The 15428-nt window shown below is 45.9% G+C and overlaps 1 protein-coding gene across 2 annotated transcripts; it reads right to left on the minus strand.

The window, feature by feature from the left end:
- Window positions 1–1497: 1497 nt before the first annotated feature.
- LOC143335236 (ankyrin repeat and IBR domain-containing protein 1-like) lies at window positions 1498–14991 on the minus strand. Of its 2 annotated transcripts, XM_076754505.1 has the most exons (20): window positions 14697–14991; window positions 11532–11703; window positions 11275–11406; window positions 10387–10578; window positions 8769–8886; window positions 8420–8640; window positions 7683–7771; window positions 7447–7591; window positions 7015–7175; window positions 6498–6586; window positions 6096–6226; window positions 5830–5964; window positions 5611–5697; window positions 5419–5485; window positions 5022–5167; window positions 4200–4378; window positions 4023–4074; window positions 3812–3865; window positions 3532–3655; window positions 1498–3152 (listed from the first exon to the last, which is right to left on the minus strand). In XM_076754505.1, exons 1-20 carry the CDS (start codon window positions 14882–14884, stop codon window positions 1639–1641), a joined length of 3996 nt encoding a protein of 1331 aa, XP_076610620.1. In that variant the 5' UTR covers window positions 14885–14991; the 3' UTR covers window positions 1498–1638. The 2 variants fall into 2 exon arrangements, with proteins under 2 accessions (XP_076610620.1, XP_076610619.1); XM_076754504.1 differs by lacking the exon at window positions 3812–3865 and having other exon boundaries at window positions 14697–14966.
- Between the last annotated feature and the right edge of the window lie 437 nt (window positions 14992–15428).

Below are 15428 nucleotides of genomic sequence, written 5' to 3' on the forward strand. Positions count from 1 at the left end.
AAGTCTTCTCTATAATAAGAACTAAATTTCAAAAAGGATAAATTACAGTTAAAAACCCATCTCTCATCCATCCAAAGCACGCTGTGCTCGCCATCAGTAGTGGAACAGATATGATTCAAATTAAATTTGAGTGTTTCCTACGACAGTATTGTCTGATTGCTTTGGCTCATCTTTCAAGACAGATTGAATGTGCAAAGAGACAAACACTAAACTCAGAATACAGACACGTCATTTCAGAGCGAGTTTTACTTCTCTTTACTAAGCACACAGATTACTGAGTGAACGCAACGAAACTGCTCTGCAAACGTTGCAGTGCACTGAGTTACAGTCGTGTAAATAAAGTCGTTTCCAGCATTACAGTCGTATACTGATGATTGCACCGTTTTGTTCAGGGTTACTGTTTGACGGACTTTGTTAGAAACAGTTTTATGTCAAAATGAGACGATTACATTTCAGCAACAAACACAACATCATGATGCTCTGATACCTGATTTGATAAAGATGTATTCTGAGTCAATTTTGCAGCCCAAATTCTTTGTATCGCAGTTAGTGTTAAGATGGCTGTTGTGAAAAGTGAGCGAAAGCAAGAGTAAAATACAGCAATGTGGATGAAGGCCCATCTCTGATCAAGACAGAACTGTTTGGAATGGGTGGCAGGGTGGTGCAGCGAAGAATAGAGGGTTCAATCCAACAAGCGCCCATGCTAAGGGCTCTGCTCTGTAGCCGAAACTGACCTCCGACCTGCCTGTGCAGAGGGACAAGACCATTTCTCTTCTGATGAGTCGTACAAAAGAATCATTACCGTCATAAAATCCAGCTGAGCATGTCGTACTAGCATGACATTTACTGAGCAGACAGGTGTGTTGTCGTTCTTTATAGCCTGCCAAAAGGCAAGATCAGTAGTGCGTTGGGCTCTCTAACGAAGCAGGCACAGTGTGCGTGAAGGTCCAAAAATCAGAATTAGGCCCTCTGATTGTACAGTACGCTAAACGAGCTCCGTGGTTAGAGCTTTCATCGTATTTGGCTCTAAGAGCTCTGAACAGGCTCGTGGTTGGGTCAGTGTGTTGATAAAGTGTGGGTATACGAGGCAAGTCTGGATTCCAGCATGGTCAGCACCAAAACTTTCCCCCCGGACAAACGTCTGTCCAAACTAGAAGACAAATAGGCAGGGAATAAATAAAATGTAAAAAAACAGAAACATGTGCAGCATTTTATGTGTTATGATATCAGTAGCTTTCCGTTGATGAACTCTGTTTTAAACACTCGTCTGTTTCAAAGAATGGTTTGTCTGTTTTTTCGAGCAGACAAAAGCACTTAAAAAAAAAAAAAAAAAAAAAAAAAAAAAAATCAAACTGCGTATGACATCATCTTTACTGGACAAAGTCCGCAGGGTTTTATGTCTTCTCTAGATACAGTATAATACACACAGTAAACACTCAACTCCCAAAGACCTTCGTCTCTCACGGAGGCATCACTGTTCTATCTTTTATTTCTCCATCAGTGCTTCTCTCTCGTTTCCTCGTGTTTGATTTTCTTTCCTCTTTCGCTTCCATCTCTCTCCTCTCTCTTCCTGTACTTGGCTCAGCCTTCTCTCTCTCTCTCTCTCTCTCTCTCTCTCTCTCTCTCCACGTCCTTCAGTCACACCAGGTGTACTTGCTCCTCCCACTCCTCAGGTGACTGATCCCCCTCTAACTGAAGGATGAGGTCTAAGTCCCTCTCTGTGGCCGAGGCAGTGTGTGCAGGACTGTTTCCACGTTGGGGGTGTGAGCACGGGTGTGTGCGCGCTTCGTCCAGCGACAGGTCAGCCACACACCCTGCGTCCACACCCTCCTCGCCAGCCTCTCTGTTTTCCAGGGCCAGAGTGCTGGGCCTCGACGTCTTCGGGCCCTCTGCGCCCGCAGTACCTAGACGGGGGCTCGCCGACCCTCTGCACACTTCTAGCTCGCCCTCCAGGGGCTGCCAGATCGGAGCAGGGGTCACATCTCTGGAGGTCTGGCTCTCGGACTCAGTCTCAGTGTGTGTGTCAGGGGAGGAGTCGGTTTCTGTGGTGGGTGGGGAGGGGATGAGGGCCAAGCTCTGGGGGTTGTTCTGGGGGTTGATGTTGTTGTTAAACCAGGCCATTATGTTGTCCAGCAGCTGGGCACTGGCTGTGGGGTCCAGGGGCTCCAGACTCTGAGGGTCGCTGGGGGTGAAAGGGCCCCCCGGGGGGATCACCGGTGAAAGCAGCAGCTCCGGCTCGAGCTCTGGAGACGGGAGGCACAACTGGGCAGGGGGCTGGGGGTCTGATTTGGGTGGCCGTTCAAGAGCGTAGGCAGCAGGACGCTCCTGAGTGTAAGAGCTACTGTGTTCTGGGCAGGGGCTGTAAGAACTGTCTGGTTTCGGGGTGCTGTCGTACGTGGCTGCATGTTCCCGGTTATACGAACTCGGATGGGCCGGGTTTTGGGTGCGTTCAAGTGTGCAGGAGGCAGTGTGTTCAGCCTCAGCTGAATAACCACTCGAGTGGCAGTAACTCTGCTCTTTGCCGTCATAGCGAGAATCTGTGATGGTGATGTGGTCAAGCATATATGGAGCGGCGGTCAGTGCATTCTGGTCTTGTCTATGGCTGCAGTCGCTGTAAGCAGGTTCAGTGGCGTAGGAGGCGGTGAGTGTACTGTGGTTGTATGTGTGGCGGGAGCAGAGCTGCTCCTGTGTGTGTGTGTCCAGGTCATAAGGAGTGGTTATGCTCCCTAGTTTCATAAGGCTGTCTCCCAGCTCCAGCAGCTCTGCACTGAGGGAGGGAGGTGGGGGAGGGAGGGGGAGGGAGCTAGACGTGGGAGGCTGAGAGGTGGAGTCTGTCCTGTTAGGGGGACGAGGAGGATCCAGGAGAGAAGTGGGGAAGGAGGAACCTCTGGCTCCTGGTGGACCGTCTGTGTTAAGAGAGTGCAAAGCGACATCACCCAGATCTCCTGCGGGACCCAGTCTCCTCTCCTGTCCTCTGTCCAGTCCACGGTCCAGCTCCACTCTCCCCTCGACCCCTCTCTCCAGGCCTCCCTCCAGGCCCCGCTCTCTGCGGGACTCCTGAAGGGACAGCTGGATGGCCAGCAGGATGTTTGGGTCATCTTCATCCAGCGAGCCCAGCGCTCCTCTGCGGCCCTCACCTCTCTCTGGAGCTTCTGGAACACAAAGTGTCGCATTAAGACAAGGACTGCTTTGTACGGCTTGATTGTAAATTGATCTCTGTGACCAATACGTCTGTGAGCTTCGACCAGGCCAGATTTATGGAGCAATAACTTAAAATCTCATTTACTGGTTGTCTGGTGTAGAGACAAGTCAAAATTTATTGATGGAGGCAAAGAATGGAGCTGGATTCGGATCCAGAGTTTGGGCCAATACATTTCTATAAATAAATAAATCATAGCATTAAAGTGAAAATGGTACAAAATTCAGTTCATGCCCAAACTGCCCCACACTCTGTACATCTTTTTGCCTTTTGGATAATATTTCATTGAAATAAAGGTCTTAACATACAGTACATTACAACGTTTTGCAGACCTGTGTTGTCACTCCTCCTGCTGGTCTCTGGTGTGTTGCTGCTGCTTCTAAGGCTGTGCAGACTCAGCATGTCTCCTCTGCGCCGTGGTCTGTGTCTGCGACGGTACTGGATGTCAGCATAATCCTGCAAAGAGCGATTCAAGCTGGGTTATTACACAGCCAACTCTAAAAGCCATGTTGTAAGTCGATTTTGTCTCAAGTAGGTTCACAATCTTAGGCACAGAAAACAGAATTTAGCCCATGCATATGCACGAAACCGCCAGGAACTGTGGTGCATTACCTGCGACTGCCTCTCTCGTTCTCCTGCTCCCAGTACAGAGTGACGACTCCCCATCTTAACACACACAAGCAAACTCAGTCAGCTGCAGCCGCAGTCATGCATTAGGTCACCAAGCGCAGGTTTAGGGAAAAGCATTAGCTGGGCATGGACCACAAAGTTAGCTAAAGAAAAAAGGTAGTGTTTCAGTGGTGCAGGAGGAGTTTCTGTTTACCTCAGGGGAGGCAAAGCCAAGGTACTCCCAGTCCCACGATCCTCCGGGGTAACTGAAATGAAAGCAAACACAAGAACGTTTGATAACACTGACACGCATGAAGCAGATAACTTCACTTCAACATAACATTCAGTTGCTGTGCAGACCAAGCCAGGCACTGCGAGTGTTTGTCCTTACTTCCTGCGTGGTGGTTCAGGAGAATCGTTGGGAGCGACGCCACGAGCCACCGACGCCAGGAATTCTTGTCTCTTCTGCTGCACCAGACGTGCCGCGCTGATTATCTTGTGGCAGGGCGTCCTCAGGTACGGTCGATTGACCTTCTGGGCCAGATCCTCCACCACCATCTCCAGGTCCGTCTGGGAAAAACAAAAGACAACATGTTGTCTTAAGTTCCAATTTAAAAAGGGTTTTGTAACTCATATTTAACTCCTGCTACTACAGATAAGACTTGAGCTGAGTATATTCTTAGTATTCTTCATCTCACAGGAGACTTCATAACATTTTAAACCTATTCAAGTGACTGAAAAATAGACGAAATGGATCTCTGGTGGTTCCAGTACTTCCTATCTGCTTCACTGTACTTCATATCAATCTCTATAATCCCAATATTTTGTAGGACTAGAAGAAGCATTATCCCATAATCCTTGATGATATCTGAGAAATACACAATAAAAAACCCACTGCTTCCTTGACAATGTCGCGAATTAGGGATGTAGGGATGTTAAGACATCAAAAACTATATATATTTGTGTGAATACTTCTGGATTTTGTTGACCCTTTCATCTGTCATCAACCATCACCATCAGACCAAAATAACAGTTTGTTATTCTAGAAATACAAAACCTAACAGTCAGATTACAACAGGAATTAGCGTACAGTACTTTGTTTGTTCGAACCAGTTTTAAAGAGCAAAGCAATCTTTTGGGATCACTGGAGGGCTTTTAAAGTTGTTCGTCTTGTTCTCGCAGAGGACAGATAAATGTCACAGATATATATTACCTGCATGAGCTCAAATATCTCTTTCTGGGTGCTTCCTTGTTGCAGGAAGAAGCCGTATGGATAAGAGCACTTCAGGACACGTCGCGTCTTCAGCAGCTCACACACACCGTCCTCAATGAACCGCGTGTCTGGAGGAGTGCCTTCACCTGGACCACATGAGAAAACGTTAGCTGAGCAAATATTTTATTTTTAATGACAATTTCAATCTCCTCTTTTGATAAGAATTATAAGACAGTAGTACAGTCGATTAAAGTCTCTGCCTTTCCTGTGGCAGTAAGGCTGGGCGCTAACAAAACAAAATGCTCTAAACACCTCGTATTGAAGCAGCTGACGAGCAGCTAACTCAAAATCCATTCTGATGCAGATCTTCCCAACAACAGGCGGGGCTCAGACTTACGACAAATGAAGGCTCTGCTCAGCTGCTCCATCTTCTCTTTAGCTGTTTTCAGCAGTTTCTGCTCCAACTAACAGGAGAACAGAGAATAGGCGTGATCATCAGATCGTGATGCATGGCTGAAGAAGCGCTGCAGAAATTCAGGCCGGCTTTGCACTGCTTCAAATGTGCGTGCATGTGTCCAGGGTGTATTACCTTATAGCTGTGTTCATGGTTCTTGAAGCGAGTATAATAGTGCATGAAACGATCCAGCTCCTGAAAACTTTTGTGCTTCTTTTCTGCCTGCAACAGAATGCAACTCGATTTCATTCACACAGCTTTTGCGTGAACATAATTTATGTGCATGTTTATATCAGTGAGAGCGTGTGTGTGATAACAGACTGTGTATTCTGTATTGTGTCTGTGTGTTTATACCTCTACAGTCATCTCCTTGGACTGCTCCTCTAGCTGCTGGATGACCTCATAGCGAGTACAGCGATAGTAGCCTCCTGTTGATGAGCTGTGCTTCTTCCACTCCTCCAGGCAGATCCAACAGAAATCATACTTACACTGCAGAGGTAGAGACAGAGCAGAGTTTATACAGTAAATACTGAAATAAAAATACTGAATTCATAATAGTCAGTGACAAGAAGTCTATCCGTATAAATGATGACACACAGTTGAGAGATTAATGCGTATACCTTGGCACACTGCATATGGTTGCAGCCCTCATTCTTCTGAATGGGTGACTTGCAGTTGGCACATGGTTTGGAGTTGGTCAACAGCCACAGGCAGTTAGCAGCATCCTCATAGGCCTCACTCACACCCGCCACTGTGGACACCACACACACACAAACAAACAGACACACACACATTAGCAACATCTCAGTTGTCCAACAGCCGTCCTGCAGGTGCACCCTGCGGCATCCACATTTGGCAAATATCAATGACCTGAACACCTGCCTCTACCTTATAAAAATACATTAGACACATCCTGGTACGCCGTCCTGACAGTTGCTGTCAACTGGCTTACTGAGGTACAGCTAAAATGATCCCTGGTAACACTGAAAAAACTGGGAACACAAACACAGAAACAGACGTACACTCCTCAGGCTTCATCTCTGTGACTTTCTGGAGCCAGTTCCTCCACATCTGACAGTCACATGGCTCATGGGCCTCGCCAAGGCACTCCCTGCAGACAGGGAGGGTGATGCACAGAGAATTAGGCGCAGTAAAATACAATGAGACTAAAACAACATAACTTGTTACTCATTCCTAGAAAGAGAAGCAGAAAGAGAAGCATAGGGAAAAGGCACAGACTGTGCTGTAATAAAGAAAAATGAGTTTTCAACAACATTGGTTAATACTGTCAAGCCCTGAGTGAACAACAATGTTGTTAAGCACAGTGGCCTCTTCTTCAGGCTGTGGAGGGAGAGAGAATGTGGTTTAACTGCTATATTGGTTTATACTTGAACAAGGGAGATTTGTGTCTGAGACAATGTGACACTGGGTTTGCTAAATGACGCGTCAGCAACAATGTCAATGACACACACGTTTAGTGTTTTTGAGAGAGGTGCATAATTGTTTGTGTGCAAACAGCCGATGAATCATGAAGTGTACCAGCAGAAGAGGTGACCCTTGCCACAGTCTACAGCTGGGGAGGGCAGCAGGGGGAAACTCTGTGGGTCACTGTCCCCGGGGCCAGGTCGGGTGAGCCGCACTGCTCGCTCACACCGTGCTGCGGGACACCAGCGGATGGCAGGATTGTTCTCCACAAATGCCTGCATCAGGGAGGGAGGAGGGGGAGAGAGAGCGGGTGAGGACACAGATAAATGATAGTGGTAGAGGAGGAAAACAGAACACAAATGCAGAAGTGATTGGGAAACGCCAGAAAAAACAGGAAGACACAAACAGAAACAAACAAAATTTAACACAAATAGGAAGCAAGAAAACATACAAGGTATGTAAGAAAAGCATTTCTTTATGTGTGTTACACTTTAATGAGGACATTAATACCAATATCTGTATGAGAGTATGATGGGGTTTTTTTACCTTGATGTCAAACTGCAGATATCTCTGGTCCATCTCTCTGGAAACCACACTCTCGATCACATGCACCGGCACCAACTGGTAGCACTCATAGGCCGGGCAGAAGATATTGTGTGCGTCACCCTCTTGAATTTTAACATTGAGGAACCTGAGAAGTACGCACACAAGAGAACTGTTACATGAATGTTCAAACACACCAAAGAATGAAGCATGTACACACAAAAAACACAGGTCCCTACCCTTCCCAGCATGCTCTGCAGAACTCGTGTCCACAGGACATGTCCACTGGATCCTCAAACACTGAGATACTGCAGAGACAGATTCCACACTGCAGAGAGGCAAACACATCACATGATATTCAGACGTCTCACATTTAACACAGTGATACCTAACAATTATTAAGAACTCCATTAACTTCAGGTTGAAAACTTGTTGCTGTGTTGTCGAGTGAAGATTATGTTTAGTTGAACTCAGTCCCTTTTTGAGGTTGCTTCAAGGTATTACATTTTATTATCATCATTATGGTTTCTCAAGGTCAGAACCCTGTGATAGCCTACAAGTTAAAACTCAACAGACAGACAAGAGGCTGATGCTTACGTGCAACTACAAAGAGCCGGAAGAAGAATCATTGCTAGGAAGACAGACCATGACCTCCTTTGTTCTAGTAAGATTGGACATTAACCTGCTATAATCCAACAGATGAAACTCTTGGCAGTGTGTCAAATATCCAACTAGAACAAACTCTTTTTCTGGAGGATATAATACACAGTCCATTCATTCATGTCATCCATGAATACATGGTAGTCACTACATACAGCTCCCAAGGGAAATTTTGATTTTCAGTCTTCTTGTCACCTCAAACTACTGAATAATCCTTCACTAATCAGCTAAATAATTCCTTTCACAGACGTAGGTTTAAAACAAATAACAGATTTGCTGCATCTTCAAGAGTTACTTAAAAAAAAGGCCATCTCACTGTAGACAGGCCTTCTTCTCCAGGTGTGAGGCAGCTGTCGGTCGGGGAGGTGAGGGTGAGTGTGAGGGGTGAGCGCGGGGTTCTGGGGGTGCGAGGTGAGGGCAGGGTGTCCCAGGCATTGTAGCCGCTGGGCGGTGGGGTGGGCATGGCCACACCTGAGCGCTGGCAGCAGCCCTCAGCGTCTGACATCCAGGCTTCCAGAAGCTTTTCTCTGTCCCAGTCTGAGAGAGGTTACACACACAAGTTTAGAGGGGTGATTTTCTGTGAATTTTGCGATCACAATGACAGTTCTGTGAGGGTTTGTGAAGGCCTCGTGAATGTCAACTTTCTCCAGCAGACAAACACACACCATGTGCTCGGAGCAGGGCCTCAGCAGTGAAGAGGGGGGCTTGCAGCATGTCTGCCGTCTCTACGATCAACATGTCCTTCAGCCTGCGCAAGTCCTGAAGCTTCAGTCCTTCATAAGGCTGGAAGAAACAGAATGGGAGAAATGTTAGTGAGATACAGGGACGAATAAAGGAAAGGAGGAAGGAATGAAAGAGAGAAAAGAGGAAACGATGGGAAGAAAAGGGAGGCGACGGCAAGAGATCTCAAGACAGAAAGAGAACAAGGAGAACATTCTTTAACAAAAACAAGAAAAAAAATAAGATTGAGATACGTTTAAAGAAGTGAGAAAGTGTGAGAAAAAATTCAAAGGACAGGGATGTGGGGCAGCAGGGTTGGGGGTGGTGGTGGTGGGACAGAGAGATTATGTATTAGCATAGATTTGGCTGCAGGAAGGAAGATCAAACCGCTATCAGCTGGCAGCAGCTGCTGCTAGAAGACTGTGCTGGTGCCCTCTGTGTAACTGGGACCCTGAGAAACATGAGGCGAGGTGTGTGCATGTGCATGTGTGTACTTGTGTTACTAGAATTGTAAAATCCAGCGTAAGCTGTGACCTGTGAAGAGAGAACTTTGTGAGTGAAAGAAGATATTTTGGTGACTAATTGGTGACATTTGAAGGTGAGTGGAAAGAATTCTGTTACAGGCACCGTGGAGCCGTTTCTATGCAGTTATGTGTGAAATTTAATCTGCTCTGTTTGTCCACTAAGCACTAAGATGCACAGAGAACACAAAAAAAGCTTAGACTAGCAGCTACTCAGGTTAATGTATTGTTTGACATGTCTGGGCTGAACTCAGCAGAAGTAAATCCCATGTTGGATGACGCTGAATCAGTGAGATTAATCTAAAACATCTTGAAAACACTGATTGCACCACTGATCTCCCTTTTGTTTTTATGTGCACAGCACAGAAACCTCGTCATCAGGCCTAACCCTGGATGTTAAAAACACTCAGTGAATCAGCCTGTTTGTCTTTGAGGAAGTACATTTACCTTTTCACCTGCACATGATTTTTCCTCTGTGTGTGTGTGTTTAAGAAAAAGCAGTTGTTTATTGTGTTAATGGTATGTCTATATCACAATTCCCTGTGTAAACACAAGGTGATGTGTGGCACACATAATTTTTTCATGACTATATCAACATCACAGACTATTTCGAGATTAAAGTAAAAATTTTTTTTTTATTTTGTCTACATTAATTTGTAAGCACCAGACATAGTTTTTAGTTTATTTCACATTATGAGAGGAGAACATTGATACTAACACAACCACAAAATGTCAACAATGGCATGATTAAGTCCTTGATGTAAAGAGAGTACGGATGTGAGAATCTGTGTAACGAGGTGACATCGTATAACCAACAAACACAATCAGTCCAGTTGAACCGTACCAAAACGAATCATAAAAATCACATTAATGGGAAAACACAGGCCTTTATGTTTCCCACCACTTTAACTATGAAGTGAATGTATCAAAGTTGCACTACACTAACTTACTAAGATCTGTGACCTGAAAAAGCATAAAAATAACACATTCGTTACAAAATGAGCCAGCAGGAAACTCCCAGATCTCATAACTGTGGTCTCACCTCCTTGTATTGCAGCAGGTTCGTTTCACCATGTGCATCTGTGTTTGACTGCTGAGCTGAGGAGGAGGAGAAAACCATCTGTGACTCCAGGCTGAGGGCCAGCTCGGTGTGGTGATGCCGCTCGGCATGGTCACATGGCGTCAACTTGTCCTCATCCTCCACAAAAAGGTCCGCCTCGCTCTGGATTAGCAGCTAGAGGGAGGGACGGGGAGGAAGAAAGGAGAGAACAAAAGGAATGGGAGGAAAAGGAGAGAAGTGGATAATGGAGGGGAAGAAGAAATTGAAGGGACTTGCAACAAAAGAGAACAAAGGAAGCGAGAGGCGAGAGCAAGTGGAGCAGACAAAGAGAAAACAGGAGGAAGGGGAGAAGAGAGAAAGAGACAACCACGATGTGATGGTAGAAAACAAGAAATGGAAGAAGGCAGGGAATATACAAAGGAAGGAGAGGAAAGGCACAAAGTTAGAGGGAGCAAATACAGTTTATGAAAGAGGTGAATAAAAGTGGAAAGAAGACAGGGAAAGCAGTGGTGAAGAAAAACATGTTCAAAACTTTTTATCTTCAAGGATAATATCTGGGTTATTTTTCCCCAGGCTGCCCATATCGGAATTGAGCTCAATTTTCTTTCAAGTCCAGATGTGGTTTTTCTTCCTAATTCAAAGGCTGTAAAATCTTGAAAAAACAAAGGAGGAAGCACTACTTGGATCTGGCAGTAATGAAACACAAAGCAGATGCTCCTGGATGCAAGGACTGGCATAATGCTGCCAGACAGACTTTACTGGCTCCAAAATCTTTGCCAGATCCAATCACACAGAGCACAGACAGATCTGCCACACAGAAAGTAATGCTCATCCTAATGTGTGATTGGTGGCCCACACACTTTCTCTCACCTCCACACAGCTCTTCATGCCTGCAGCGGCAGCATAGTGCAGACAGGTGCTGTGGTGATTGTCGGTGGCGTTGACATTGGCCTTCTCGTACTGGCCTCCCTCCAGCCTGGCTCCAGTCCAGCTCAGGATCATCTGGCAGTGAGGGAACCCACAAATACACACACAACGTCATTCATACATCAACTCTGTCGAAAGCAGTAACTTCATACGATGCAATTTTTCACACCGCCACTAAATTCTACTTGGCCTGCTTGTACCTGCAGGCAGTCTGCTCGACGCTGCTCGTCCCTCTGGGGTCGGGCCAGTCGTGGTGACAGTGCTCCCTCTGACAGCAGCAGGATCTGTGGGCCTTGGCACAGCACATGGAGGCACGTCTCGTTGTGCACATTACGCTTGTTGGGGTTCCCCTCTTTACTGAACAGGAAGGACCTACATATATGATGCAGGCAACAAAGATGGGATTAAATAAAACTGAAGAAAGCTTAAGGACAAAAGGAGTTCAGAAGTGTTCAGAAGTGGGGTGGAAAGAGAAGCAAGAATGGACATAAACAGGAAGGAGGCTTAAATCAGAGGGTGATAGGGAAGGTGGAAGAGAGAAGTGAAGCATACTTAAAGAGACAGATGTGGAGGGAGGGGAAGATGAAAGGATGGGTGGAGATGACTAAAGGATAATGTACAGTAGTGAGATGGACTGTGAGATGGGTGTTGGTGGGTAAGAAGAACAGCAAAGAGAGGGGGGAGAAGAAAGATGGCAGAATATTGACTATTTCTGTTTAACATCTCTGAGATAATGGACATGCTGGCTGGCGGGTGCACACACACATACGCAGATGATGATGGATGTGCCAGTTGCGCCGGGAGCCAGGCTGTGGTTGCAGTTCTGTTTAGTAAATAGTATTTCTCTGCTCTCTGTCTGTCAAATCCTCCATTTACTGATTAGCTTTGCACTCTTTCATTTGGCTCCACCTGGTTTGTTTTTTCTCTCCCAGTTTCTTTCTGCATTTCCATCATTTTAATGAACTTCTTTGAACTTTCATCTTTCCTTTCTATCGTGTACTTGCTCCTTTCTCCTCCTCTGTAATGCCCCTTTCCATTGTCGTTCTTCCATTTCACATCCTCCTTCATATTCAACTATGGCAACTGCCTGTTAAACTGTAGAAAAAAACCTGTTTCTCTATCACTGGTACAACGTGAATAGTGGTGCATTTGAAAAGACCTTCTCACTAATGCAAATTCAACAAAAGAGAAGGAAATAATAGGATGTCATTGGAGTTCCACTGGTTGAATACATACAAAAAAAATGCTGCAGTACCTCTCCCTCTCTGCTTTGGAGGACAGATTTGGACACAGCGGCAGCAGGAGTCACTATTGAATTAGTGTTTGAATGTTTCCTTATTGTGCAGCCTTTCAGCCCATTCTTCCACTGCTGTCCAGCTCTTCCATTTTTGACCTTCTTATCCTGTCAACGACAAGCCCCTGCAGCCTAATGACAGTGCACTGCCAATTCACCCACACAGCAATAATTACTAATTATTCCCCTCTCAACTACAGCCCAACATCCCCCCACATACACACATACAAACACGCACAAAGCCCCATGTTCAGGACGGATGGCCCTAATATCAGTCTACTAGAAACAGCAGGCTGGAGGATGTCACGTTTTGCTGCACTTGTCGAGCACCAAAGCTGTTCAGACCGTATAGTAATTTGATGAGAGCAGGAAACCTCAGGGGAGAGTTAAAACAGTGCAATTCACACTGAAATTATGAATTAGTTTGCAGTGCGTGACCAAAAAGGAACATGTCCTGCAGCTTGAAGACACACAAAATAAAAAGGGAAGTCATTGGGAAGTCGCTGTATGTCTTGGCCTTCTTCAAACAACAGGAAATCAATTGTTCACAATGAGCAACCGAGTCAACGTTGTTATTTGTATATTTCTAAGACTCAGTGTTCTCAGTTGTTGTGGAGGAAGGGTTACACTTCCTGAACTACACCCATTTTTACAGTAATAGGTCTACTTGAGACTTCCCATTTTGCACATCTCATGGGAATACCAGCCAATCCGACCCACGGAGACAACTAGAGGACAGCAAATAAACACGGAGCAAAAACATGTTAAAAATAATCTAAAAAACATACTCTGCATCCATCAGCCCACGCTTGTCCTCTATGACTCTCTATTTTGTCTGAGATTTCTTGGCCGTCTATCTGCCTGCCTCTGTCCAATCGAGCTGCTGGAACAAAGAAGCATTTCCTCTGATAGTTATCAGGAGCAGAGCGCTGCATTCAGCACGCCTCTCTGGCCCATTATAGGTTAGTAGGAAAGGACACAAATAGCACACCATGATTCACTGTGTTATATTCACAGACTCGGACACATTAAGCAGTTGTGGAGTCACAGTTTCCCCCTCAAAACACACACACGCACGTGTGCACGCATGCAAATGCACAGAAAATCGACTGGCCTTTTCAAACAGCTTCCTCTGAACAGCCCACCCCCCATAATCATGGAAAGAAAGGGTAAGAGAGAAGGGTAAGAGAGAGGAAGAGGAAGAGTGCGAGGTGAGGACGGCTATTGAGTCACTGGATCAGCTGTCTCGGTCATGGCCAGCAGCCTCATTATCCCTGCAGGGGGTAAAAAGACACACTGGTGTCTTGCTCTCTGCATGTTTTTTACTTTGACCCCTTTCTTTTAGGTTGTGTTAGACTCCGTGACTCCCCTTTATTGTGTCTCTTAAGGGAGGGTACGCCGGTGTGTGTACACCTGTTTCAAGCAAGTACGCATGAAAGGAAACAACCATTGAGCAAATTCAAGTCTCTAAAGAGAGAAGTTCCAATGCAACTAGTGTTTCTTTCACTGGCTCCTCTCAGCCTCCTAAAGGGCTCGGGTCTTTCAAACTCTATGTCCCATGTTTGTCACACACGAGTGCTCCTCATGACGAGCACATTGAACTTCATGAGTAAAACTGGTGGCCCTTTCATGTTAGACTCTCAGAGTTTCTCATTCTCGTAACTGGTCCTTCTTGAGGCTGTGGTTTGAAGTTTTGTTAAATCAGTGTTGGTGTTTCTCATAGTTGAAACACCCTTCCTGTGTCTGGCATATGTTTTGAGACTTTTTACCCAGTAATATCATTTTAATATGCGCCTGGCCTCTTCAGACTTCTGTATAATCAGTCATCTTACTTGCTTTAAAAACACAATTATGAAAATGGTTTCTCTCAGAAATCAATGAAAGCTGACATACTGCTGATTGTTATTCAATATTAATATGACTCACTTACATAACTGCCTTTGTAACTGCGCTGGATGACTGCTCAACAACATTATAAGCCACAGCCTCAGAAATGACCGTCAAATTCGATCACTGCTTCTGCCATTCTCAACCAAATCCAGACAAAAAAACCCCACTTTTTTTTTTTTACCTGAGCAGACGAGTCATGGCGTGACGGCAGACGTAGTGCAGGGGCGTGTTGTGCTGGTACTGCTCTCCGTATGATGCATTCGGGTCCAGGCCGTCCCTGAACTGAGGGTTGCCCTCATACAGCTGCCAGGCCAGGGCCTCATCGCCACCCACCAGGGCCTTGCGGAACTTGGTGGCTGTGTTGCCCATGGCTTCAAGCTTGCGAAGGGCCGCCGAAAGGGAGCTGCAGCAGATGCCTGTCTGCCTTTCTACCTGCCTGTACCTCCCTCCTCCTCCTCCTCCTCCTCCTCCTCCTCCTCCTCTTCCTCCTCCCCCGTTCACCACAGGTCACAACTTAGAGCAACATGGTTCAGTGTTTTCCTACCCTGTAAGTAAAAGAGAGAGAGAGAGGAGGAGTGATGAGGAGAAAATGATGGCGGAAAGCGGGACATGAGAAGAGGAAAGAATTAGAATACGTGAGGGGGGGAAAGGGCCGGTGAATGTAGGAAAAAGGAGAGGGGAAAATACCAAGACACAAATTGGAGAGTGAAGTATTGAGATGGAATGGGGGAGGCAGAGAGAACAGCTCAATCAATCAGTTCATCCATCGATCAGCTGATGTGCTGCCACGAGGATGTTATCTTACCGGAAACAGAGGGGGAAATGGAGGGACAGAAGAAAGAAGCTAGAAAGACTAAATAGATAATTATAAAGCGGGCAGATGAGAGGCGAAGGTTAGTGATATCCAAGCCAT

The sequence above is a fragment of the Chaetodon auriga genome, chromosome 17 (assembly GCF_051107435.1).
Source record: "Chaetodon auriga isolate fChaAug3 chromosome 17, fChaAug3.hap1, whole genome shotgun sequence".
Taxonomy (NCBI): Eukaryota; Metazoa; Chordata; class Actinopteri; order Chaetodontiformes; family Chaetodontidae; genus Chaetodon; species Chaetodon auriga.

Excerpts from the sequence above, each read along its gene's own strand:
- LOC143335236 (XM_076754505.1), bottom strand. The coding sequence starts at position 14,884 with ATGGGCAACACAGCCACCAAGTTCCGCAAGGCCCTGGTGGGTGGCGAT. Across the intron at positions 11,407-11,531 it reads GTCGAGCAGACTGCCTGCAG|ATGATCCTGAGCTGGACTGG; the intron begins GTACAAGCAGGC and ends CCTCACTGCCAG. Across the intron at positions 3,153-3,531 it reads CAGGAGGAGTGACAACACAG|AAGCTCCAGAGAGAGGTGAG; the intron begins GTCTGCAAAACG and ends TTTGTGTTCCAG.